Consider the following 24,609-nt stretch of genomic DNA (forward strand, 5'->3'; position numbering starts at 1 on the left):
GCCTGCCTCAATGCCGGTCAGTCCTGCACCTGCTTCATGGGCACAGCTTCCTCCTGCAGAGTTGATGGTGTGCTGGGGAGGAAGACATCTGTTTGGTATACAGATCCACATGTCCTCTCACGAGTGGACCTGAGCACGCACCCCCCCCAACTTCCCAGACAACCTCGGGTGTGCACATGCATGTGTATGGACTCAGACACGCTTACACGTGCAGTTGAAGTGTCCGGGTCATGCACCCAGGCACACCCGTTTGCGTCCACGTCGACTCAACTCTGAACCCTACCTGAGGTGTCCTGTACCTGGTCCCCATGCCCGAGTGAATGAATGTGCTCACGCAGACCCCCACGCCAGCCCGGGCACACACCTCTTCCTCTCCACATCCTGGATGGTCTCTGGCAGCTGTGCCTGCCTGGTCTCTGGTAGCAGGAGTGCGGTACAGGCGGCCAGCAGGGCGACACCCCCATAAGCGAGCTGGGGCAGCGACTGCCATACTCCATCCAGCAGGGCCGCCAGGGGGGCCAAAGAGCCCCCGAGCCGGCCCACCAGTGCAGTGAGCCCCATCCCTGTCTGCCTGTTCGGAGAGAGAGGAGGGGGCAGAGGCGGTGCTCCTGGGCTCCAGTCTCGCAGGGTGTCACCCTGGCAGGAGTCCTCAGAGTCACTCCTGAGCACACCCCCACACCCCTTTTCCCGCAACTGGCTTAGAAGGCAGAGGTTTCTATCAGCGTATCAGTGCTCTTCCCACTCCCAGGACCAGGAGCCCAAGCCAGCACCCAGCAGAGGATGGAGCCCTCATTCTGGCAGAGTGCCAAGGAGGTGCAAATGTGCAAATGTGAGGCCCTAGGTTCAGACACAACACACAGATACAGCACAGGCATCAGAGAAGGCGCTGGGGAAAGGTAGTGTGGAAGGAAGAGGGTCAACGGGGCGGTCCAGATCCAGGACCCGAGGCTTCCTAATCTGACTGCATCTGCACACGTTGGGCTGGAGAAATCTCCCGAGGCCGGGGGAGGGGAGGCCGGTTGGCCAGAGAATCCGATCCCCCAGTTCGCTTCTAAAGGAAGCCCACCGAGGATGCCGGACCCCTCCCAGGGTGCCCCCATTCTCCCACCTTAACAGACACGGTGTGCTCCGCTGCGGTGCAGAGGGCGGGTGAGGAGGGCTGGGCGCAGCGGACGCAGGCGGAGGTGAGCGAGGTGACCGGGGACCCCGACTCCCCTCACCTGAGCACAGTGGGGTACAGCTCCGACGTGAACAGGTAGGCGGTGGTGAAGGCAGCTTCAGAAAAGCCTTTCCCCATCACCGCCAGGGCGGTGCTCCAGGGTCCCATCTCTGGAGGAGACGGACGTCAGGCTGTGAGCAGCGGACCTTGGGCAGCGACGGATGGCGGGGTGGGCTGGGAGGCGGAGCCCCCGGAGTGGGCAGGAAACAACTGCCTTGGAGTGGGGCGGTTCGGGGAATGGAGTGCAGGTAGGGCGGTGGGCTCTGGTCGGGGAGTCGGGTGCGGGCGGGACCGCGGGCGCCGCGCGTAAGTGGACTCGGGGGCTTTATGGGCGGGGCCGGGCTGAAGCCGGTGCTGGGCGGGGCCCGAGCTGGTGGGCGGGACTTTATGGGCGGGACCGGAGCAGGTTATGGGCGGGGCCGGGCGGGGCCCGAGGTGGAGCAGGCGGTAGGCGGGGCTTTGTGGGCGGGGCTGGAGCCGGTGCTGGGCGAGGCCCGAGCTGGAGCAGGCTATGGGCGGGGCCGGGCGGAGCAGGCGGTAGGCGGGGCTTTGTGGGCGGGACCGGAGCAGGCTGCGGGCAGGGCTTTATGGGCGGAGCCGGTGCTGGGCGGGGCCCGGGCTGGAGCAGGCTGCGGGCGGGGCTTTAACGGGGCGTGGGCGGGGCCGGGCTGGAACCGGTGCTGGGGGGGGCCTAACTGGAGCAGGCTATGGGCGGGGCTGTATGGGGCGGGACCATGGGCGTGGCCTCCTCTTGTGGAAGGGACCAGGCTGGAGCCGGTGCTGGGCGAGGCCCGAGCTGGAGCAGGCTATGGGCGGGGCCGGGCGGAGCAGGCGGTAGGCGGGGCTTTGTGGGCGGGGCCGGGCTGGAGCAGGCTGCGGGCGGGGCTTTAATGGGGCGTGGGCGGGGCCGGGCTGGAACCGGTGCTGGGGGGGGGCCTAACTGGAGCAGGCTATGGGCGGGGCTGTATGGGGCGGGACCATGGGCGTGGCCTCTTGTGGAAGGGACCAGGCTGGAGCCGGTGGTGGGCGGGGCCCGAACTGGACCAGGCTGTGGACGGGATCTGTATGGGGTGGGCGGGGCCTCCGTCTGTGGGCGGGGCGGAAGTGGGCGGGGATTCGAGGGTGGGCGGGGTCTCCGGTGCAGGCTCAGAGATCCGGGGCTCACCCGCGGACAGCAGGAGTCTGATCCCCAAGGCCAGGGCAGTGCCTAGCAGTGTCCCCGCCTGCGTGAGGCGGCGTCCCGCGTGGCGCACCGCCAGGTAGACCAGCAGCTTGGAAGGTAGTTCCACGGCCCCGAACAGCAGCTGCGTCTGGTACAGGTTCAGCCCCAGCCCGGACACGTCCAGGCTCAGGCCGTAGTAGGAGAAATTCACCCCAAACCTGAGGGAGATCGCCTGGTCACTCAGGGGCCTTCCTTCCCTTCCCTCTCGTCTGTCTTCTCCAGGAGCTTTGGACTTTTGGAGGGGCTACCTTCCCCGCCTGCAGAGCCACCAGCCTTTCTGCTCTTACAGTGCGCCTTCCCCCACCCAGTGGTCCTTGCCGCCAGTGGGCCCCGTGCCTTTCACAGAGCCCGTGTGAGGCGGGAAGGGGGCCAGAGCTGCCTTTCTCCAAGGGGCAATGCGCCTCCGGCTGGCCTCCGGAGGGAAGGCCAGCTCCTTCTGCCTCCGCACTTGTACTTTCCCCAGCCCTCCCCAGGCGCCAGGCCTGGAGTGGCCCCTTGCCCCCCTCCGCCCCGCCCGACCCCCTCCTCACCACACCACCATGCAGCACAGAGAGATGTGTCGGAGCCGTGGTGTCCGGAACAGGTCGAGGTATGAGGGTCTTTGAACTACCCGCTCCCCTGCGGCGACTTTGCTCAGAGCCTGGGGGGGAGGGGCGGCAGTAGGAGGGGAGGGCACTTGTGATGTCAGAGCCAGCCAAGGGGGTTCAGCCAGGCACAGCAATGTCTTTGGGGGTCTGTTCCTGCCTCCTGCGCTTGCAGGGGTGGCAGTGCTCGTGGAGCTGAGCTGAAGAGACCGAGACTCCATGGGGGCCAGGGAGGTTTTCCTGAATGCACAGCAGGCTACAGGAAGGGGACACTACATACAAGTCACACACACACACACACACACACACACACACACACACACACACACACGCTGTCACCCTCACCTCCCGGCTGAGGCCGTCCTCACCCACGTGCCGCCCATTGAGTCTGGCACATCGAAGCAGGTACCTGTGGGCCTCCTCCACCCGGCCCTGGGTCAGAAGCCAGCGTGCAGACTCAGGCACCCACCTGGGGGGGGGGGGGGTGGAGGCAGCACCCTGAGTCACCACGGGCTCTCGCTCGTGCGGCCCCTCAGCCGGAAACATCATCGTCCCGGGCCCAAGCGCCTCTCCATCCCCCTCACGGCCCCACTCAGCCTCGCTCCAGCCTGGATCCCTCACAAATGGGAGTCCCTTCTCTGCCACACGGAATTGATCTCAGAACCTCACCCTGGCCCCAGAGTCCCAGATGTCCCCAGACTGCAGGAAGGCACACGGGGAAGGAGCGGGGGACACACAAACACGTGCAGATAGATGCACAGCGGTCGTGTCAGGAGCCAAAGAGCTGCACGGCTCATCCTCCCTGGTCACCCACCCCAGGCCTGACCCCGTGTCTGCCACTCCCCCTCTCCCTGCAGGCGAAGCCGCGGGCTCTCCATCTGTCTCCATCCTGCGTCTGTGTTCCCTCCAACCCCCATTGCTCTCTGCTTCTGCCTCTGCCTCCACCCTCGAGTCTCAGCAAATCGTGCCACCTTCCCTCTGTGCATGGGCATCTTTCTCTCTCGGTCCCGCTTCTGTCTCTGCCCCGCCCCAGCGGCGAGGGCCTCACCAGAGGCTGAGGATGCCCGGGGCGCACGGCAGGGTGACAGCCAACAGCAGCCACCGCCAGTCCCGGATCAGGTATCCGATCAGCGCCAGCAGCATCACGCCCCCACTCCAGAAGGTGCTGCTCAGGACGCCGGCCACAGTGCGGTGGGCCACGTCCAGCCACTCCAGCTCTGCCACCGAGAGGGGACGGCGGTGAGCCGGACACCACACCCGGGGGTTAGCCGGACGTGCCCCCCGGCCCTCGGGGTCTCTGCCCGCCTCACCCAGTGGCATCACGATGATGGTGAAGCCCGCCAGGGCAGTGCCCGTGAGGGTGCGGGTGATGGCGAACATGAGGTAGTTGACAGAGGCTGCCGACACCAGGCCCAGCACCAGGGCACTCACATAGGCCACCAGCAGCAGACGGCGCCGTCCAAACCTGCCAGACAGCCCCGGGGGTTCCCTTCCAGCACCGGCTAAGGACTGGCTTCCTCCCCCTCCCGTTCGGGCCCCTGCCGCACCACACCTGTCAGACAGGTAGCCAAAGGCCACGGCCCCCACCAGCACACCGGCGAAGAAGAAGGTGGACGCAGCTCTGGTCAGGCCTTTGTGCTCACACACCAGGTTCCACTGTGGGGACAGGCAGGGCGGGGGCCTGTCCCCACAGAGGGACACAGGCCCCTCCAGGGGGCACTAATCCTCCTTTCCACATCCTGGGGCTTCCGAGTGGGCCCATCTGATACCTCCGTGTTGGACAGTCACCCCACCCCAAGCTGTTGGCCCTGGCTGAGGTGTGGGGTGTCTGCCCCATGTCCCCGCTGCAGATGGGTTCACGTAAGCCCTGACCTGGGACCCTTCAAAGAGGAGGTGACTTCTCTTGTTCCCATCTCTGACTCTGGGGACCCCCGTGACTCCCCACTCTCAGGACCCACATCCAGGCCAGCTGTGGTGGGGGGCTCCATGGCTGGAGGGGTTCTCTCCTAGCCCACAGAAACTGAGCTCAGGGCTTCAAATCCATAGACCGCCCCCTCCCTAGAGAAATGGACCAAAACCCCCAGCGGCCAAGCTGGGGTGACCAGCACCGTCCAGCAGTGCATCACCCCAGACCTTGGGCATAACCAGCATGCCGCCCGGTCCCCAGCCTCCAGGTTCCAACGCGGGGTGGGGTACCTCGGTAGCAATGGTGGAGGAGAACTCGGCGTGATCGTACTCCCAGCCCTGCGGGCAGGGCACCGTGGACGGAGCCCCGTCCGGCTCCCCAGGGCGCTGCTCCCCGCCCTCCACCGTGGTGTTGGGGAGGGCCCTGGGGTGGGCGAAGCGGAGGCAGGAGCTGAAGGCACCACTGGGCTCGCGGGGCAGGTGGGCCTCCAGCCACGCGTCCTGGTCACTGAGGTTGGCCGGGGCGCTGGGCAGCGCGCAGCGGTGGGCAGGCACGGCCGCCAGGAAGATGGGCAGGAGGAAATGCAGCGGCAGCAGCAGGCGGGGCAGAGCCAGCAGCAGCACATTCCACAGCTGGAAGGGCCCAAAGCCGCCTACCTGGTCCAGCAGCTCCTCGAACCCCATGGCCTCCCACCCACCGGCCAGCCCGGAGCGCCCGCCGCGGTGCCCGGCTCAGCTCACCCCACCCACCCCGTGGACCCTTGGACTCTGGAGGTGGGAAGGAAAGAATGATGAACCGGAAGGCCAGAATCCAGCCCTCAGGGGCCGGCCCAGCCAGGCCCTCCCCAGCTGCCCCCGAGGCTCCAGCCGGCTGGTGGGGGGTAGCGGGGGCGGAGCTGCGGTGCCCCCAGAGGTCACTGGCCGCCCCTGCTCAGAGACCAAGAGGGGTCGTTTTGACTGGCCTCCCACGAGCTCTCTGGGTTTGGGGGGGCCGAGCCCAAGTGCTTCGGACCACCAAGTGCTAGGGGCCCCACAAAGGAGGCCCTGGCACGGTGCCAAATCTCCCCACATGCCCTTTGTCATCAAACACAGCCTGGCTGGCAGCCCAGGATTCAGGACGGAGGATTAGGTGAAGGTTCCTTCTGCCGAGCCTCAGTGACCCCTGGGCCACCACGCACCCCACCCAGAGCTCTGGCTCCGGCTTAAGACACTTGCAGCCTTGTCCCTCTGGGGATCCCCCAGACCCTCCCCTCCTGCAAGCACAATCCCCCCCGCCTCCCATAAGCCTCTGTCCCTATTTCGGGTGTAAGGACCCGGAGGGAGGAGGCTGAGGAGGTTGTCAAAGCCCTGAAATTCTTTATTTTTCTCTCTCTCTCTCTTTTTTCTTTTGTTGTTGTTGTTCTGGGGCCACCTGTGGCAATGCTCAGGGCTCTGTGCTCAGGAATCACTCCTGGCAGACTCAGGGGCCATGTGGGGTCCTGGCCATGGAACCTGGGTGGTGCCCCATCGCTGTGCTCTCGCTCCGGCCCCTGATGCTGATGTTCTTGCCTCCCTGCCCCTTCCTCATCGGTCCCGGCCCCACTGTCCAAGCACAGCCGAATGTGATGTCAGTGGTTCTGACCCACCTCACCCCACACTGGGCTGCAGGGCTGGGAGACTGTCCAGATGGGTTCTGAGAGCTGCAAATTTCCAAGCCACGCTGTTCTTTAAGAAAAGATCCCCCCTAACCATTGCTTTAAGTCTTTGAGGTAAAAGAAGTAAAAATTCCAGGGGGCCGGAGCGATAGCACAGCGGGTCGGGCATTTGCCTTGCACACGGCCGACCTGGGTTCAATCCCCGGCATCCCATATGGTCCCCCAAGCACCGCCAGGAGTAATTCCTGAGTGCAGAGCCAGGAGTAACCCCTGTGCATCGCTGGGTGTGACCCAAAAAGCATAAAATAAATAATAAAATTAAAAAATTAAAAATCCCTTCACTTCACCCAGGATATTTCTTAAAAAAAAAAAGAAGTAAAAATTCCAAATTAAATGTCAATTCACAGCCTAAGCGCTAGCTTTCCAGTTGTAGATGGCTCAAAGTTGCAGCTGCTGAAAACCAATCTGATTAATCCTGTTCATTTGTTCTCCACCAGATTTCATATCATAAGTCAATGGAATTGTTAGCAAAAAATAAATAAAGTCTATCGAAGTATAAAAAAAAAAAAAAAAGAAAAGAAAAGATCCATGCTGGGGAAATGTTTGAATACGCCAAAGCCTCTGGCAGGCAGCTTAGAGATTTGCACCCACCTGTGCCCTGAGGCAGCTCTGAGCGTGGACGTTGCTGGTGGTGCTGACAGACACAGCAGGAGGTTGTGATGTGGGTGCTGAGGTGGGCTGTCCCGGGGAAGGGTGCGGCGGTGTCTGCCGGGTACTGAAATGCCTCAAATGGTACTGAAATGCCTCAAACACGGTCCCTACCCCTGTGAGGTCACAGTCTCGGAGGGTTCAACTCAAACCCGATCCATCTCTCACCTCTTTCAGCCCATTTTCCATGCAGAATTATCCAGAGAGAGAGAGACAGAGGCAGAGAGACACAGAGAGACAGAGGGAAGAAAAGCACCTGCCATAGAGGCAGGCAGGGGGTGGAGGGTGGGGGTGATGGGAGGGAACTTGGGGACACTGGTGCTGGGAACTGTGCACTGAGGGAGGAATGGGTGTTGGAATACTGTGTGACTGAAATCCAATCATGAGCAGCTTTGTAAGGGTCTATCTCACAGTGATTCAAAAAAATATTTTTTTTTATGGAGTTTTTTTTTTTTTATGGGGCTGGAGCGATAGCATAGCGGTAGGGCGTTTGCCTTGAGCACGACCGGCCCAGCCGAGCCGGGTTCAATTCCTCCATCCCCTCTCGGAGAGCCCGGCAAGCTACCGAGAGTATCTCGCCCACACGGCAAAGCCTGGCAAGCTCCCCGTGACGTATTCAATATGCCAAACACAGTAACAACAAGTCTCAAAATGGAGATGTTACCGGGCCCGCTCGAGCAAATCGATGAACAATGGGAGGACAGTGACAGACAGTTTTTGGAGTTTTTTTGGGTTGCTGTGTTTTTGTGAGTTGTTTCATGGGATGTAAATGGATCATACCCGTGGTGCTCAGCGACTACTCCTTGGCTCTATGTATGCTCAGGGGTGACTTCTAGTAGTGGCCTGGAAACCACACACTACCAGGGACCAAACCAAGGCCTCCTGCATGCAAAGTGTGTGTTCTCTGGCACCGACAACAAACATTTTATAACACAAATCGGGTAACTGCTTACAAACCTTCCACCAAGGCCAGTGAGTTAGGGCCTTGCTTTGCACATAGCCAACCCAGATATGATCACCAGCACCCCATAAGGTCCCCTGAGCCAGCCAGAAGTGACTCCTGAGCTCAGAGCCGGAGTAAACCCTGAGCACCACCAAATGTGAGCCCCAAACCAAATCAAATCAAGTCAAACCAAAAAATCCTTCACCACACACACACTCATGTCAGAGCAGCACTTTACAATAGCCAGGATGTGGAACCAGCCCAACATCCAACAACAAATGAGTGCGTAAAGACATTGCAGGCTGAGGGGGACATTGGTGGGGGGGGGGTGTTGGGACACTATGCATGAAACCCTATCATTACAGTACTGAAAGTCATGGTGTCTAAAATAAAGAGAAGTGTTGGGGCTGGAGCAATAGCACAGCGGGTAGGGCGTTTGCCTTGCATGCGGCGAACCCAGGTTCAATTCCCAGCATCCCATATTGTCCCCTGAGCACAACCAAGAGTAATTCCTGAGTGCAGAGCCAGGAGTAACCCCTGAGTATCGCTGGGTGTGACCCCAAAAGCCAAAAAAATAAAAATAAAAAGAGAAGTGTTATAGGGGCAGGAGAGATAATACAGCAAATAGGGCATTTGCTTTACATATCTGACCAAGGGTCTATCCCTGGCACCTCATATGGTCCCCCAAGCACTCCCAGGAGTGATCCTGAGCGCAGAGCCAGGAATAAGCCCTGAGTATCATCTGGTATGGTGCCAAAACAAACAAAACAAAAAGAAAAAAGAGAAGTTGTTATAAATACTTAGTGAAGTACTATGCCGACAAGCTACCGAGAGTATCTCGCCCGCACGGCAGAGCCTGGCAAGCTACCCGTGACGTACTCAATATGCCAAACACAGTAACAAGTCTCATGATGGAGACGTAACAACAAGTCTCATGATGGAGACGTTACTGGGCCCGCTCGAGCAAATCGATGAACAACAGGAGGACCGTGACCGCGACCGTGAAGTACTATGCAGCTGTAAGAAAAGATGAAATTGTGCAGTTCATGAAAGTGTGGATAAAACTGGGGAAGAAGAGGGAGAACAAACAGCCGACGATCTCATCAGTAGTAAAAAGAGAAACAGAAGACGGGAATCGTTCGCCTCAATCCAACCCACGCGTTGGCTTGGACTGTAGAGCTGGGAATATGAAGTCAGTGGGGGCAAGGACGTGGGGGATGATGGCATGGGCTGGAAGTGGCATAAGGACATTGGTGGAGGGTCCTGGATGCTTTGGAGGTGGTGCGGCGTGGCAAGTGCTCATCAAAACCATCCACATGAACGCAATTGTAAACCTGTGACTGAAGCTACAATCATAAAATACAACATGATTTTTTTAAACTAACTTTCAGGGTTGGTGCAAAAGTCCGGTGGGTAGGGCACTTGCCTTGCACACGGCCCTCCGGGCTTGATCTCCCATATAGCATAGGGTTCCCCTAATCCTAAAGAGTGATCTCTGAGTGCAGAGCCCGGAGTAAATCCTGAGCACCGCTGGGTGTGACCCAAAAACAAACAAAATGAAGCTGGAGCAATAGCACAGCGGGCAGGGCGTTTGCCTTGCACATGGCCGACCTGGTTTGATCCCCAGCATCCCATAGGATCCCCCAAGCACTGCCAGGAGTAATTCCTGACTGCAGAGCCAGGAGTAACCCCTGAGCATCACCGGGTATGACCCAAAATGCCCTCCCCCAAAATAACGCAAAGCAAACTTTCATAATTATTAAAAAAATAAAACAAAACAAGCCATCCTTTGACTCAGGGATGGAGCTCAGTACCAGGGCACGGGCTTTGCATGTGTGAGGGCCTGAGTTTGACCCCTGGTCCCCAACAACAGCCAAACCTTCACCAGCCCGAGCAGCTGGAGGGTGGAAAGCCAGACGCTTAGCTGGGGCCACCTTGGAAACCTTCTCCCCTCGGTCTGCCCCTCCCTGCATGTACTTTTCCTACCCAGCCCCCCATCCAATACAACCCCTTGTATTTCCTTGGGGAATGCCTGTGACCCCCTAATAAGTCTTCTTGCTTTCACTCCCACTGTCGGTTCCTCACTCACTAACACTACACAGAGTATTGATGTAACAGGATCAGTACTTCCACTGCCCCCCCACTCCCCCCTTCCCCCCTTCCCCCACAGCACTCGGCCCAGACAACGCCCCCTGGGGTCAGGTGGCGATGCTTCATTTGCTCACCACCAATGAGACCACCTTGGGTGAGGCCTTGGGGCCTCTGTTCTCACAGTGGGGGCTTCTTTCCTGCCGACACCAGAAAAATAACCAACAGTCACTCACCTCTCCTCCTGCCCGTGGCTCCCAGGAAGCATCTAAGTTTGCTTTGGGGGTTCTGTTTTGGATCATGCCTGGTGGTTCTCAGGGTAGCCATGGGGCCCTGCCTGCAAAGCACACTCCCCATCCCTCTGCCCCATCCCGGGCCCCTGCGGTGCTTGGTACTCGAGGGATCACATGAGGCGCCAGGGATCAAATCATGTTGGTTGCATACAAGGCAAATACTGTAATCCCTGCTGGACTATGTCTCCACCTCCATGCCGTTATGACTTTTTTTTTTTTTGCTTTTGGGTCACACCCAGCGATGAACAGGAGTTAATCCTGGCTCATGCACTCAAGAATTACTTCTGGTGGTGCTCAGGGGACCATATGGTATGCTGAGAATTGAACCTGGGTAGCCACCTGCAAGGGAAATGCCCCACCCGCTGTGTTATTGCTCCAGGCCCCCGTTATGATTTTTTTTGGGGGGGTTGGACAATATCCAGTGGTAGTCAGGACTTATTCCTGACTCTGTGCTCAGGGATCACTCCTTTAGCGGTGCTCAAAGAACTATATGTGGTGCTGGGGATCAAACTGGGGTTGATGGCATGTGAGGCAAGAGCCATATACCTTCTCTGCACTCTCCCCTCCATTACATTATTTTTTTTTCGCTTTTTGGGTCATACCCAGCAATGCTCAGGAGTTACTCCTGGCTCATGCATTCAGAAATTACTCCTGGCGGTGCTGGGGGACCATATGTGATGCCAGGGATCAAACCTGGGTTGGCTGCATGCAAAGCAAACGCCCTACCCGCTGTGCTATCGCTCTGGCCCGCTCCGATGATTTTAAATCATCCCCATCCGACATGAAAATCTCAGCCTGAGCTCAGATGTCCAAGTGGGAAGGTGACTGTGGCCCTGGAAGGTTTGGCTGCTTGGCGGGTCTCAGCCCTCTAAACCGTCTTCCCCTCGCTTAAACTGGGCTAGCTGGGAAGACGTCTTGTGTGCTGGGAAATGAAGAGTCCCTCAGCAGAAATAGGACTAGAGAGAAGAAGGTCCCTGCTTGGGGTTGCTTACAATGGGGACACTCACTTCATTTCACTTCAGGATCTTTTTTCTTTTAAATTTAACTTAGCACTGTAGCACTGTCCTGTCCTCCCATTGTTCATCAATTTGCTCGAGTGGGCACCAGTAACGTCTCCATTGTGAGACTTGTTGTTACTGTTTTTGGCATATCGAATACGCCACAGGGAGCTTGCCAGGCTCTGCTGTGTGGGCAGGATACTCTCAGTAGCTTGCCAGGCTCTTTGAGAGGGACAGAGAAATTGAACCCGGGTAGGCTGTTTGCAAGGCAAATATCCTACCAGCCCAAATTTAACTTAGATAAGATAATTATAACAGTGTAAAAGTGTATGCATTTGATGTACCAAGTACCAAGGCCCTCAATTTAAGATTTTGTTTTGGGGACCAGAGTGATAGTCCATTTGTCTTGCACGTGGCCAATGCTGGTTCAATCCCTGGCATCCTATAAGGGCCCTGAGCACCACTAGGAGAAATTCCTGAGTGGAGAGCCAGGAGTAACCCCTGAGCATTGACAGGTGTGGCCCCAAACAAACAAAACCCAAAAGATTCTGTTTCACGATCACGATCACGACCATCCTGTTGTTGGTCGATTGCCTCGAGCAGGCCTCAGTAACGTCTCCTTCATCCTAGCCCTGAGATTTTTTAAAAAGTGCCATATTCAAAGCTCTTCCAGGGTTAGGAGAATGAGACCCATCATTGTTACTGGTATTTGGCATATTGGGTACGCCACGGGGAGTTTGCCAGACTCTGCCGTGTGGGCAGGTTACATTCGGTAGCCTGCCAGGTTGTCCAAAGTAAGAATGAGATAATAAGATGTTGCGCGGCCGCGCGCTTTCGGGAGCTGGGTTTTATAGTCTCTGAGTCTTGGCCGTTGATGGGATTACACGGCGCTGGGGGGCAGTTGGTGGGTGTGACCCCTGCCTACTGGAAGATGGAGGATCTTGGTGGAGGATGCTCAGCCCCGATCCAAGCAGGCTTGGAGATCTCAGCCCCTGGACCCGCATGCCTTTGTTCCTCTGCCAGTACCTTCATGCGTGTGGAGAGTGGTCTCAGCATGGTGGTGGCTGGTTCTGGAGGTCTTCAGCTGCTGGAGTCCTGGTTGGGGCGGGGAGGGAAACTCAACCCGCTCCCCTCCAAGGGGCCCCGGCGAGGACAGCCAGGCGCGGGGGCAGGAGACTCTGTGCTGTTCTCTTCCGGGAGCTGGGTTTTATAGTCTCTGAGTCTTGGCCGTTGATGGGATTGCTCAGGCATCACTGCTGGCAGAGCTCGAGGGACCACGTGGGATGCCAATTTCAAACCTGGGTCAGTCTCGTGCAAGGCGAGTGCCCTTCCTGCCCGACTCCAGCTCTGCCCCATTCCCATCACCCTTCAGACTGAGTTTCTTGTCCTGGCCTTGATGCTACCTAAGTAGCTTTGGGAAAATCTCAGTGGCACTTAGTGGAACCACATTCCTATCCTGGCCACTTCCTCCAGCCTGTCCTCACGGGCCACCTCTGCTATCGCAAGTCCCTTTGGGTTCTTTGGTGGGGGGGGCTCCCACAGATCCTGCCTGAGCACCCTTGCTCCAGACACTTATTTCTCTGTTCCCTGATGGCAGAGGTCTCTAGACGACTGGACAGAGAAGAGAACTAGCTTTCTCAGGGAGCTCGCGGAGGGGGTCCACTAGGCTGGCCATCCCTCGCCTGACAACCAGCCTGGGCCCTGTGGATGGTGAGTGTGGCTGGCAGGTCTCAGCCTGTAAGCCTCCTCCATTCTGTCTCCCACCTTGCCCTGGCTGCTCCCTGTTCCTGGGATTTTCCTCTAAGAAGTCTTACACAATTCAGTCAAAGAATCTTGGGGAACTTTCCTTGACACTCCCAGTCTGGGCTGTGCATCCCTCCTGGGCCCCAGGGGTCAGCACATATGACCCTTGTCTAGTGTATGTCACAGCCCCCTCCGTGTGGGAGCACTGAGCTGGGCTCCCTGGTCAGTACCTGGGACATGGGACGGACGGCAATATCCTGTCGAACCAGTTGCATGAATGAATGACCAGAAGAATGCTGATGAATGCTTGAATGAGTTTTCATTCATTCAACCTCAGTGATGACAAAGAAAGAAATTTCCAACAGGTGATCCAATTTTTTAAAGTCTAGTCGAGGGCCAGAGAGCTCATATGGGGTGAAGTGCTCTCAGGAAGAGAGCAGCAACAGGGCAGATACTTTGCCACTGAGCCAACCCGAGGCCCCTACTTTTGACTTTTTTAAAAATAGTGGAGGGAGAGTACACACCCAGTGGTGCTCAGGGGCTACTCCTGGCTCTGGGATGAACCCCACCGAGGCTTGGCTCTGGTCTAGAGCCCTGGCATGCTGTTGGAGGGGAAAGGATGCCAGGAGCTTGTGCAGGATCCAGGAGTCGTTCTACAGGATCCAGATGTTCAAGCTATGGCCCAGTGGTCTTCTCAGAAGAGAACAGGACTTTGGAGCTTGGGCCCTTTTATCTCCCGCCCCAGGCAGGGATCCCAGCAGGAGGAGAGAAATTGTTTATGTATTGCCTAGGCAAAAGAGTCAGAGCTAGTGAACCTTGGGTCCAAAATGCAAAAGTACACACACACACACACACACACACACACACACACACACACGGCAGAGAAAGCTGCTTCCCCAGCTCACCTCCCTGTGAAAAGTTTCAAACACAGGTCTTTCCCTGAGGCTGCCTCGAGACTGGTCCACAAAGACCACTTATCTCCCCAAAGACTCCTAACATTATCCATCACATTGTGGGGGGTATGGTCTATCAGTCAGCCCCAATTACCAGACATCTAGATCACTTCTAAACCTTTTCACTTCTTGGGGAAAAAATAAAACACAATCTTGAGGCAGGAGAGAGTACAGTAGGGAGGGCATTTGTCTTGCATGCAGCTGACATGGGTCTGATCCCTGGCATCCCGTATGGTCCCCTGTGTACCTCCAGAGTGATTCCTGAGTGCAGAGCCAGGAATAAGCTCTGAGCATCGCCAGGTGTGGCCCCAAAGCCAAAATTTAAAAACAAACAAAAAACCAAACTCTTGTTCTCTCTTGCATAGCCTGTCTCTCTCTCTCTCTCTCTCTCTCTCTCTCTCTCTCTCTCTCTCTCTCTCTCTCTCTCTCACACACACACACACACACACACAGTGATGTCAGGGTGCCCCCGTGGTGCCAGGGATCAAGTCCTGCACACCAGCCTGTCCTCCAACTCTCTGGCCTCAAAACCCAAGAGAATTGTTTTGAAATAAGATTTCTTTTGGCATTCAGATAAACAAGTGTATAACTGCTTGGCTAGAATTTAAAGCAATTCAAAGTGTATTCCACATAGTAGGAAACCCCAGGCCATGCCCTGTAATCAAACATAGATATTCCCACTGCAAACATGTATGATGAGTGGAATTACTCATGACCACAGGCGGTCTTATCGGCTTTGGCTCCTGAGTAAACTGACACCAATCTAATGAAACATATTTGTTCTGAGAGCTTTGGGGGTGCCAGGCCGGGAAGGGGCTCTGTGGAAGCTGCAGGGGGTAACTATGCCAACAGAACCTGGCAGTTTCCGCCACTGGAGCAGATCCGTTCCCCGATGTGGTGATGCTGCCCCAGAGACCGCTCGCTCACCCGTGCGTTCCGTGGCTTCTGCTGGAATGACACGCAAGCTCTTCCTTGTGGGAGCCGTTACTGTTTGGGACTCCACACCCTGTCACTCCTGTCCCTTAATTTCCAGGCCATCACCACGATTCCTTCCTCCCTCTCAGCCCCAAGCAAGAATGAGAGGCTCTGGCCTGGGGAGCAGTGAGCAGTGTCCCTTTCTGGGGTGACCAGGCGGACCCCTCTCCTGCCGCGCCCACCCCCTTCCCGGCCTTGACCCTGGAGACAGTCTCCTTCGCCAGGCTGGGCCCTTCCCTCCAGCCCACCCGAAGTTGAGGGGCCTGGACTTTGCCCAGGAAGAAGAGTCCAGGCCACCGGAAAGGTCCACAGGCTCTTTAATGATGTGATGGCTACTTCCCTTCTGAGACCCCAACTGACCAGGACAGCGGCTTCCAGGGGGGCTGTGTGGGGGGGCAAGGGACGGGCAGAGGCCATGCAGTGTCTGGGGAGGGCTCGGGAGGGTGTTACATTCTGTTTGGCATGTAAACATTCTCCGGTGGCTTCCAGGGGAGAGGCCGGGGAACCCTGCCTCCCTCCCCCCCCCCCCATGCTCATCAGGGCTGGTCCCTAGGAGCAGCGGAGACTGAGCAAGTTGGGCCCCTGGGGGGAGCTGGGAAGTGGGGAGTCCCCGGTCCCCTCTCCTGTACTCCCTGAGCCCAAAGGGGGAGGGAGGGCGGGGCTGGGGCGGGCATGACACAGGCTGTGGGGAAGGGCTGGAGTGGCGAGTGGCAGGTGTGACATGTGACGCTTTCAGAGGAGACCAGGAGGGCCTGGAGGAGGCGGCGGGGGGCTCCAGGGAGCAGAGGCTGCTGCTGGGGCCAGTCACTGGGACCCTTCCTGGGTGGAGAGTCAGCCCTCTGGCCCTCCCCCTCACACCCCCCCTCCTCGGTGACAGTGACCAGAGGTCTGAGGTTCCTTGGGAGTCCTAGGGTGTCTCTGCTCAGCTCTGGTGCTGTGTGAAGCTGGGGGCTGGGGGCGGGGCTGGGCAGGGGTGAGGCTGGTGGGGGTGGCCTACATTCACGGTTCGGTTGGTGGTAAGGAACAAACCCAGGGCCGGGGTGGTGGCCGTGCGGGCCTCGTTCCCGCGTGGGGCGAGCTGATTGTCAGAGAAGCTCTGGGTGGGAGGGTGTGGCCCGCTCCAGCCCCTCTGCTCGGCCCAGAGGGCAGTCGGGCGCCCGGAGGGTGTGGGATCCCGGAGGAGGCTCTTCTGGAGAGGTTTCCTGAGTGTTCTGGGAGCTTCTGCGTCAACTTGGGGGGTGCCTCCACGGCCCCACCCTGCAGTCCTCCTCTGCTGACCAGCCCTCTGGTTCCTGGGGTCTGCTGGGCCTCGCGGCTCCCCCTGGACGCCTCCCCTGCCCTGGACCCAGGGAAGGACAGAGGGCCAGGTGGGGAGCAGAGCAGAGGGGGCCGGTCACGGGGACTCCCCTTCAGATGGGTGTGCCAGGCCCCCGAAGGGATGAGGGCGGGAGGGGAGGGTTGCAGACCCCCACCCACCCCCCACATGGGGAAGAGACACGTGGAATCCGGAAGGGGCCTTTCTGCCTGGGGTGGGGGCAGGGCGGGGAGAACTGAGGGCCGGGTCCAGCGCGCTCCCCACAGCCAGGACTGGGAGGGGACGCGGCCAGCCCGGGTCCCTGAAGCTCACAGGCCAGAGCGGAGGCCAGCAGGAGGCCAGCAGGAGGCCAGCAGCCATCGCCTCCCTGGCGGCCGCAGGGGTGGCATCCGGAGTCGCAGCGGGCAAGATTGAGGTTGGATGGCAAGAAGGGGCTCCTGCTGGGCCAGGGCCCTGAGCACTGAATGGGGGGCCAAAGGACGGGGCGCCACTTGCTTGAAAGCCCCCTCCTGCTGGGGAAGGCACCTGAGGTGCCACTGAGGGGGGAGAGGCGGCCGGACGCCCCCTCCCCGAGAATCACGTGCGCTGCCGCCCAGCCGGGGGTCGATGGAGCTGACTTCGGGGCAGGTCGGAGCTGCCCCCCACACCTGAGTAGATCCTCCACCTCCCCAGCCCCCAGCCCGGCCGCCCAGGAGAGGCCCGAGCCCGGGGCGCCCCGAGGCCTGGGCCCTTCTGGAGAGGGGTGGGGGGCTTTGGCTGGAGGTGCGAGCGGAGTCCCGCGGGGGGCGGGCGAGCAGCGGGCGTAAGGCTGTGCTGGGAGCGGGCAGGGGCGCGGGGCCGCGCGTTATTACCTGGCCCCGGCCCGGCCCTCGGCGCCCCCCGCCCGGCCTTTGGTAGCTGCGCGCGGGGTCTGCGCCTTCCCTCTGGGTCCGTGCTTGGAGGCCGCGCCGCCGTCGGGCTGCGGCCGGGCCGCGGGGGCCCCCCGCGCGGCGGGACCCCCGGGCCGGGCCTGGTGCGAGGGGCACGGGCTCTCCTTGCGGTGCAGGGACCCGCTCCGCGGGGACGCGCTGGCCGGGCGCGCCGCCGCCGCCGCCGACGCGGGGGGCCGGGGGCCGGCTGGTCCGCGGGCGGCGGGGGGCTGCTTGGGCCGGAGGTCAGCGGCAGCGGCCGGCCCCGGGGGCTTCTGCAGCTGGAGCCTGCGGGCAGCGGCGACCGGGAGAGAGGGAGGCAGAGAAGCAAGAGGAGACGGGGTCAGCGCTCAGCCTGGCGCCGACGGGTAAACTGAGGCCGGGCGCGCCACCCTCCGGGGCAGGGCTCGCTAGGGGACGGCTGGCCGCGGGCTGGCTTTGAGTCCGATTCTGCTTTAAGCATCTCGTGCCCGCTGCCTTCTACTCTGCCTGTGACCCAGCTGGTTCGCATCTGGGGGGTGGCCGTCTGTCCAAGCTGCAAAGCTCTGGGCTCTGTCTGACATCAAGTCCCCCCTCCCCACCCCACCCCCACACGCTGGTGAAGAACATTGTGGGTTTGGACCCCACCCGCCTTTCCCAAGAGACTGGGGGTCCTTCCTGAACCCCTTGACCTTGGCTCTGGGGAAGGCCCTGCGAGTGGAGGGGCTTCTAGTGCCCACTGACCCCCGCCCCCCTCCCAGCACCCCTGCAGGCTGGCCGGCCTCTTACCTGCTGGTGATGGCTGTGTCAGATGCTGGGGTGCCCTGGGGCCTGGGGGGACCCCTCTGGGCCGCGGCAGGCATGGGCGCCCGGACGCTGACCAGGCGGGGGATCCGGCTCCTAGGCAGCCGGCCCCGGGCGGTGGCGGCCCCCGTGGGCTCAGAGGTGGGCGCGTCCTCCTCCGAGCAGGGGCCCGACAGCGTCTCGGACGCCCGCCGCTGCTCCTCGCTGGACGAAGACGACGCCCCGGAGGCCAGCCTGAGCAGCAGCCGGCCCTGCCGCTTCTCCATCACCAGCCGGGCCAGGTCCTGGGGGGCCCGCGCCCTCTTGCCCCACCGCTCCTTGGCCGACAGCGAGCCCGAGGGCTCGGAGCCCGTGTCCTCCTCGGAGAGCAGCACAGGGATCCGGCTCCTGGGCCGGGCTCCGGGCCGGGCCTGGAGGCTGGGGGACACGGGGCCCAGTTTCTCCTCGGGGCCTGGCTCCAGCCTGCGAGCCGGGGCGAGCCCGTCAGCCAGGGCTGGGCCGTTGGGCAGTGCGTCCCCGGGCACCTCTGCCAGGGGTCCTGCAGGGGAGCGTGGGGGGGCACCGCGCTCCATCCTCTGCCCCCCGTCCGGGCCCACGGGGGCAAGGCCATTCTGCAGGGGCTGCGAGACCCCCTCCTCCGCCGCACTCTCTCCAGAGACCCCCTCCGGTCCCGGCTCAGCCCCAGCGCTGAGCTCCTCGGCTCGGGAGCTCTGGCCCCCAGAGGACATGACGTTGAGGTGGCTTTTCTCCGCAATGTGCACGAAGGTCCTCTCGACTTTGGTGAAGGGTGAGGTGGTGACGGCCACCGTCCCTGCACCTGAGGCCCCGGGGCCCGGCGGCGGCGGTGGCAGCGACGGCGGGGGCTTCTGCTCAGACTTGAGGACCGACGAGAGCGTGCCCGGCTCGGACACGTCCAGCTGGCTGCCTGTGGGCGGGGCCCGCTCGAGCTGAGGAGTCAGGGCGGCCAGGGTGCCCAGGTCGGGGTCGGGGGCCAGGTCGGCAGTGACGGGCGACTTCTTCATGTCGCCGGGGGAGACGAGCACCAGCGTTTTGGAACCCTCCTCGAGCTCCAGGTCCCCGTCGGCCATGGAGGCCCGGCCCCGAGACTCCTTCTGGTCGTCGGCCAGCAGCGTGGACGGGGCGCCCTCCTGGCTGCGGTCGGTGCTCCTCTGGCTCCCCTCGCTGCTGGAACCACTGTGGGGCCCTAGGGCTTCCCCCAGAGCCACGACCTCTTCCTCCTCCTCCTCCTCTTCTTCCTCTTCCTCCTCGTCTTCCTCATCTTCCTCCTCCTCGTCTTCCTCCTCTCCTTCCTCCTCTTCCTCTTCCTCCTCCTCTTCCTCCTCCTCTGCCTTCTCCTCGTCGTCCTCCTCCTTCCCGTTGGCTTGAGGCTGCAGGGGGGCGCGGGAGAGCTGGGGCACTGGGGGCAGCATGTGTGCCAAGCCCACCCTGCGTCCGCGCAACAGCCGGGCGCGCTCACGGTAGTCGGACAGGTCCTTCTTGAAGTGCTGGTAGGGGAGGTTGAGGGGCACAGCTCGGGGGAGGCCGTTCACCTCAAACAGCGGCGCCACCGACAGCATCTGCAGGGGCACACACAGGGACCCACTGAGCTCAGCTGCCCTCCCGGGTCAGCCGTGCTCCCCAGAGGGAGAGCGAGTGCTGTGAGGGGCCTCTGGTCTGTTCACGCTGGTCCTGGCACCTCAGGGGCGCTCAAGACACCACCTGGGCTCCGGGTCCCCTGAAATCTCCAGCCCTGATGCCGGCCCTCATAGGTCATCTGCACTCAGGACCCCAGAGGCACCCACTAAAGTTTGTGGCTAAAGGAAATCACCGCCACGAGACGTCAGGGCCTCTTCCCCAGGAAGGACGGTCCCTGCACTCCAGCACGTTAGGGGGGTGAGCACACACTCCGTCCCTGACTCCAGGAGCTACCCCCGCTTCCCATCTCAGCACTGCTGGGTGTGACCCTAAAAGAAAGTTTAAAAAACCGTAAGAGGGTCTGGAGCAATAGCACGGCGGGGAGGACATTTGCCTTGCACCCGGGTTCGATTCCCAGCATCCCATATGGTCCCCTGAGCACCGCCAAGAGTAACTCCTGAGTGCAGAGCCAGGAGTAACCCCTGTGCATCGCTAAGTGTGACCCAAAAAGCAAAAAAAAAAAAAAAGAGGAGCTGGAGCGATAGCACAGCGGGTAGGGCATTTGCCTTGCACACGGCCAACCCAGGTTCGATTCCCAGCATTCCATAGGGTCCCCCGAGCACCGCCAGGAGTGATTCCTGAGTGCAGAGCCAGGAGTAACCCCTGAGCATCGCCGGGTGGGACCCAAAAAGAAATATAAATAAATAAATACTTTTTAAAAAGACCTTAAGACAGGGTTGGAGGGGCTAGAGTGATAGTACCGTGGGTAAGGCGCTTGCCTTGCGTGTGGTCAAACTGGGTTCAATCCCCAGCCTCCCATATGGTCCCCTGAGCCCACAGGAGTGATCCTGGAGTGTGGAACTGGGAGTAAGCCCTGAGCACCAGGTGGGGCACCCCCACCCGCCCAAAGAAAAAGAACAAAAACTGCAAGACTGGAGAGATAAGACAGAGGGGTGGGGGTGGGGGCTGGTAAGACTCCCCGCTTCCAGCTTGGCATCCCAGATGCCCCCCCAAATCTTGCCAGGAGTGATCCCTGAGCACAGAGTCAGGAGTAAGCACTAAGCATTGTTGAGTGTGCCCCGAAAACATCTTGATACAAGAGTTCTTGGTCATGTGACGGTAGTGGCTAGTCTCCGTGCCCCCTCAGCCTCCTTCCTTCCAGACTAGAAAGGCCTGAGCTTCTCCTAGCCCTCTCAGGTCCCCTGGCCCCCCACGTCCTGGTCCAGCTCAGCTTTGCCCCCACACCATGTCCTGCCCCCTGAAGGTCCATCTGTCTGATCCCCTTTCTCTCTGCTGTGATCCTGCAGGAACCCACAGGGGGCCCCACAGACCCCACCGCCCCCTCAGCGGTCCTCACCCTGGCACACAACTGATGTCGGGAACTGGCTTCTCCCTCATTTCCTGCAGTGCCCTCTGCCCCCTTCAGCCCCCCACACCCCCGGCAGTTCCCAAAATGCCCTGTGCCCCTCCCATGTCTGGGTCTTTCCCTGGGCCACGTCCTCTGCTTGTGCGTGCTCCCGCAGCCTCTCTGGTCTCTCACATGTCCAGGTCGCATTCTTTCCCCAGGACCCTGCCAGGACACTCCCTTCCCAAGGTCTCTCCCAGAGTCTCTCTGTCCAGGCTCTGGACAGAGAGCACAGGAGCTGGGCACATGCCTTGCAGGGGGCTGAGTCCAGTTCAAATGGTGCCACATATGGTCCACCGGGCACTGCTAGGGGAGAACCCTGAGCACAGAGCCAGGAGTAAGCCCTGTACAGTGCTGGGAGTGGCCCCTCAAATGAAACAAAAGCCTTTCTGTCCACTCCCCAAGTCAATGTCTCTCCTCTACTTGTTTCCCAAACTCTTCACTACAGAACCCACCAACCTCTGTTCTACATGCTTGTGTTGACGTGATTCTCCCAGTAAATGCGGGGCCCGAGCCTCTTCGGGGGCCCCATTCACTCAACTCACTCATTTATTAAATCATTCACTCACGCACTCATTCATTCATTCAAAGTCCGTGAGTGCTGAGTGCCCTGAGCGCAGGTGAGAGGCTGTAAGTCTGTGGATCAAGACACACACACACACACACACACACACACACACACACACACGCACGCACATAGGCACAAACACACATACACAGTTCTTCTCCCAGGGAATGTGTGGTTCTCTAGAACCCACCCCCCTTTTTTTTTTTAATTGACTCACCATGAGAGAAAGCGTTACAAAATTGCTCATGATTGCATTTTAGTCATACAATGTTCTGACACCCATCCCTCCACCAGTGTGAGTTCCTAGCACCATTGTCCCCCGTTTCCCTCCCACCCCTTCAAACCACCTCCCACCCCAGCCTCTATAGCGGTTCCTCTCTTCTCTCTCTCTCATTTTAGGCATGATGGTTTGCGATACAGATGCTGAAAGGTTACATGTCTATCCCTTTACCTGCTTTCAATACTCAGTTCTTGTCCAGAGTGATCATTTCCAACTAGTTCGAACCCACCTTCTTAAACCGAGGGCTCCGCCCCACAGGGGGGTCATGTCACTGGATGTGGGGGGCCACAAACAAATTTTTATTTCAGAAGTTTTTGGAGGGGCTGGAGCAATAGCACAGCGGGTAGGGCGTTTGCCTTGCACGCGGCCGACCCGGGTTCGATTCCCAGCATCCCATATGGTCTCCTGAGCACCACCAGGGGTGATTCCTGAGTGCAGAGCCAGGAGTAACCCCTGTGCATCGCCAGGTGTGACCCAAAAAGTAAAAAAAAAAAAAGTTTTTGGAACTTGCAATGACCGTGTCATGTGACCAGGTGTTTCTGGCCGTATCAGCGGGCCACGTCTCGGGAGAAATGGGGTTATGAGGGTGCAGCGGGTAGAGTGTTTGCCTTGCACAGAGCCAACCCATGTTCAATTCTTGCATCCCATAAGGTCCCCTGAGCACCACCAGGAGTGATTACTCAGTGCAGAGTCAGGAGTCAGGAGTAACCCCTGAGCATTGCCGGGTGTGGCCCCAAAGCCAAAAAGAAAAAAACAAAAGGAGGGGCTGGAGTGATAGCACAGCGGGGAGGGCATTTGCCTTGCACGCGGCCGACCTGGGTTCGATTCCCAGAATCCCATATGGTCCCCCGAGCACTGCCAGGAGCAATTCCTGAGTGCATGAGCCAGGAGTAACCCCTGAGCATTGCTGGGTATGACCCAAAAAGCAAAAAAAAAAAAAAAAGGGAAAAAAGAAGGAGGGGTGTTGTGTTCAGAAAGTGTCTATTAAGGAATGACTTGGGCACGGGACACGCCACCCAAGGAGCATAAATGCTTGTCCCCCGAGTCCTCCTCTGCTGCCTGCCCCAGGCCGGCAAAGCCCAGCTGACACTGAGACAGGCAGAGATCTCTGCAGACAGCATTAGCCTGAAGGTCGGAAGCCCCAAGACTGAGCGACTCCCTTTCCTGTCACCATCATCTTGCCTCCAGTCAGATGGGGTGGGGGGGCGGGGAGGAGACCTGGCGAGGGCTAGGTGGGCACAGCAGGACCCCAACACACCCTTGCAGCTCCGCCCCTTCCACACACACAGGGGGGCAGCCCCAGCATTGTGTCCCTTCTCGCCCACGGGCCAAGCGTCAGTGTCCTGCGTTCCTGTGCTCTAGGCCCTGCCCAGCGTCCACAGCGGAGGCAGGAGCAGCCGACCCAGGGGCCACAGGGGCCAGGAGGGGAGTGGGTGTTCTTTCTTTTTCTTTTCTTTTTTTTGGGGGGGGAGGGGGGAGTTTGGTATCTTGTTTGCTTTATGTTGGGAGCCACACCCATTGGTGCTCAGAGCTTCCTCCTGATTCTGCACTCAGGGATCACCCCAGGCTGAGCTCAGGGGCCCTGGAGGTGCTGGGAAAGGACCCAAGTCTGCATGCAAGGGCGGAGTCCCACCATGTCCCACCGCTGCTATCTATCACTGTCCCGTCAGGTGGCCTTGGTGTGCCTGACCCTAAGGGCAGGGGTGCAGGAGAGGTGCCTGTTCCCTCCCGGGGGCAGTGACTCTCTGTGCTTACCCAGCCCCCTGCGGGGCTCAGCCCAGCCCTGTCCCGGGGTATTTTGTTTGTTTTGGGACCAGACCTCTGAGCTCCAGGGAGGAGAGAGGGCCTGATCCCCAACACCACTGGCTCTCCTTGACCTTGACCCCACCCCCACAGCTAAACACAGGCCCAGTCTGAAGGTCAGAGGGAGGGCTGCTAAGTGCCCCAAACCCCACCCCCTTTCCACCTCCCCCCTCAGCATCACCCCCAGACTCCCCTCCCGCCCCTACCCACACTCTAGGGCACCAAGTGGTGGGGGGGCTGAGACCTGAGAAAGAGGAGCCCCCTTGGGACCCATCTCGCCTCACTGCTCCTTGGATGTCCCCCCGCAATCCCTCCCGGCAGCAGCCCTCTGTCCCCACGCAGGGGCAGCAGGACCCCAGGAAGGCAGCTGCTCTCCGGCCCCCATCAAGGCTGCGTCCCCTGTGCGGGGGTGTGTGTGTGTGTGTGTGTGTGTGTGTGTGTGTGTGTGTGTGAGAGTCTGTGTGTTTGTGCACGTATCTAGATGAGTGCAGCTGTCGTGCAGTGCATGTCTTCTAACCCTCCCCTCCTGCCTCGGGAAAAGGGGTGGGTGGGGCGAGACCCTTCCACTTCCCTTCTCCCTCCTGGCCCTCCTGCACCCCGACCTGCCCAATCCACCCCTTCACGGATGCTCCCACCTCAACCCTTCC

The 24,609-nt window shown here is 59.8% G+C and overlaps 3 protein-coding genes across 4 annotated transcripts in view; 1 reads left to right on the forward strand and 2 right to left on the reverse strand.

Annotated features, from left to right (window-relative positions):
• Positions 1-24,609, forward strand: part of DLK2 (delta like non-canonical Notch ligand 2) — a 442,344-nt gene that overhangs the window by 219,882 nt on the left and 197,853 nt on the right. The gene's annotated exons all lie outside the window — the stretch shown is intronic.
• On the reverse strand, positions 18-5,614 carry SLC22A7 (solute carrier family 22 member 7). Its single transcript, XM_056126342.1, has 10 exons — positions 5,222-5,614; positions 4,578-4,681; positions 4,336-4,490; positions 4,074-4,242; positions 3,371-3,494; positions 2,972-3,081; positions 2,385-2,599; positions 1,221-1,329; positions 365-571; positions 18-72 (listed from the first exon to the last, which is right to left on the reverse strand). Exons 1-10 carry the CDS (start codon positions 5,612-5,614, stop codon positions 18-20), a joined length of 1,641 nt encoding a protein of 546 aa, XP_055982317.1.
• TTBK1 (tau tubulin kinase 1) overlaps positions 17,139-24,609 on the reverse strand; it is a 42,708-nt gene continuing 35,237 nt past the window's right edge. For both annotated transcript variants that reach the window (XM_056126333.1, XM_056126332.1), the window contains exons 14-15: positions 18,257-19,848; positions 17,139-17,776 (exon numbers count right to left, since the gene is read on the reverse strand). In XM_056126333.1, the coding sequence (XP_055982308.1) occupies positions 17,428-17,776; positions 18,257-19,848 (1,941 nt within the window). In that variant the 3' untranslated portion in view covers positions 17,139-17,427. The remainder of the gene's footprint in view (positions 17,777-18,256; positions 19,849-24,609) is intronic.

Source organism: Sorex fumeus, unplaced genomic scaffold, assembly GCF_029834395.1.
Source record: "Sorex fumeus unplaced genomic scaffold, SorFum_2.1 ptg000061l, whole genome shotgun sequence".
Taxonomy (NCBI): domain Eukaryota; kingdom Metazoa; phylum Chordata; class Mammalia; order Eulipotyphla; family Soricidae; genus Sorex; species Sorex fumeus.

Excerpts from the sequence above, each read along its gene's own strand:
- SLC22A7 (XM_056126342.1), bottom strand. The coding sequence starts at position 5,614 with ATGGGGTTCGAGGAGCTGCTGGACCAGGTAGGCGGCTTTGGGCCCTTC. Across the intron at positions 4,491-4,577 it reads TTTGGCTACCTGTCTGACAG|GTTTGGACGGCGCCGTCTGC; the intron begins GTGTGGTGCGGC and ends GCTGTCTGGCAG. Across the intron at positions 2,600-2,971 it reads CTGTGCTGCATGGTGGTGTG|GTTTGGGGTGAATTTCTCCT; the intron begins GTGAGGAGGGGG and ends GATCTCCCTCAG.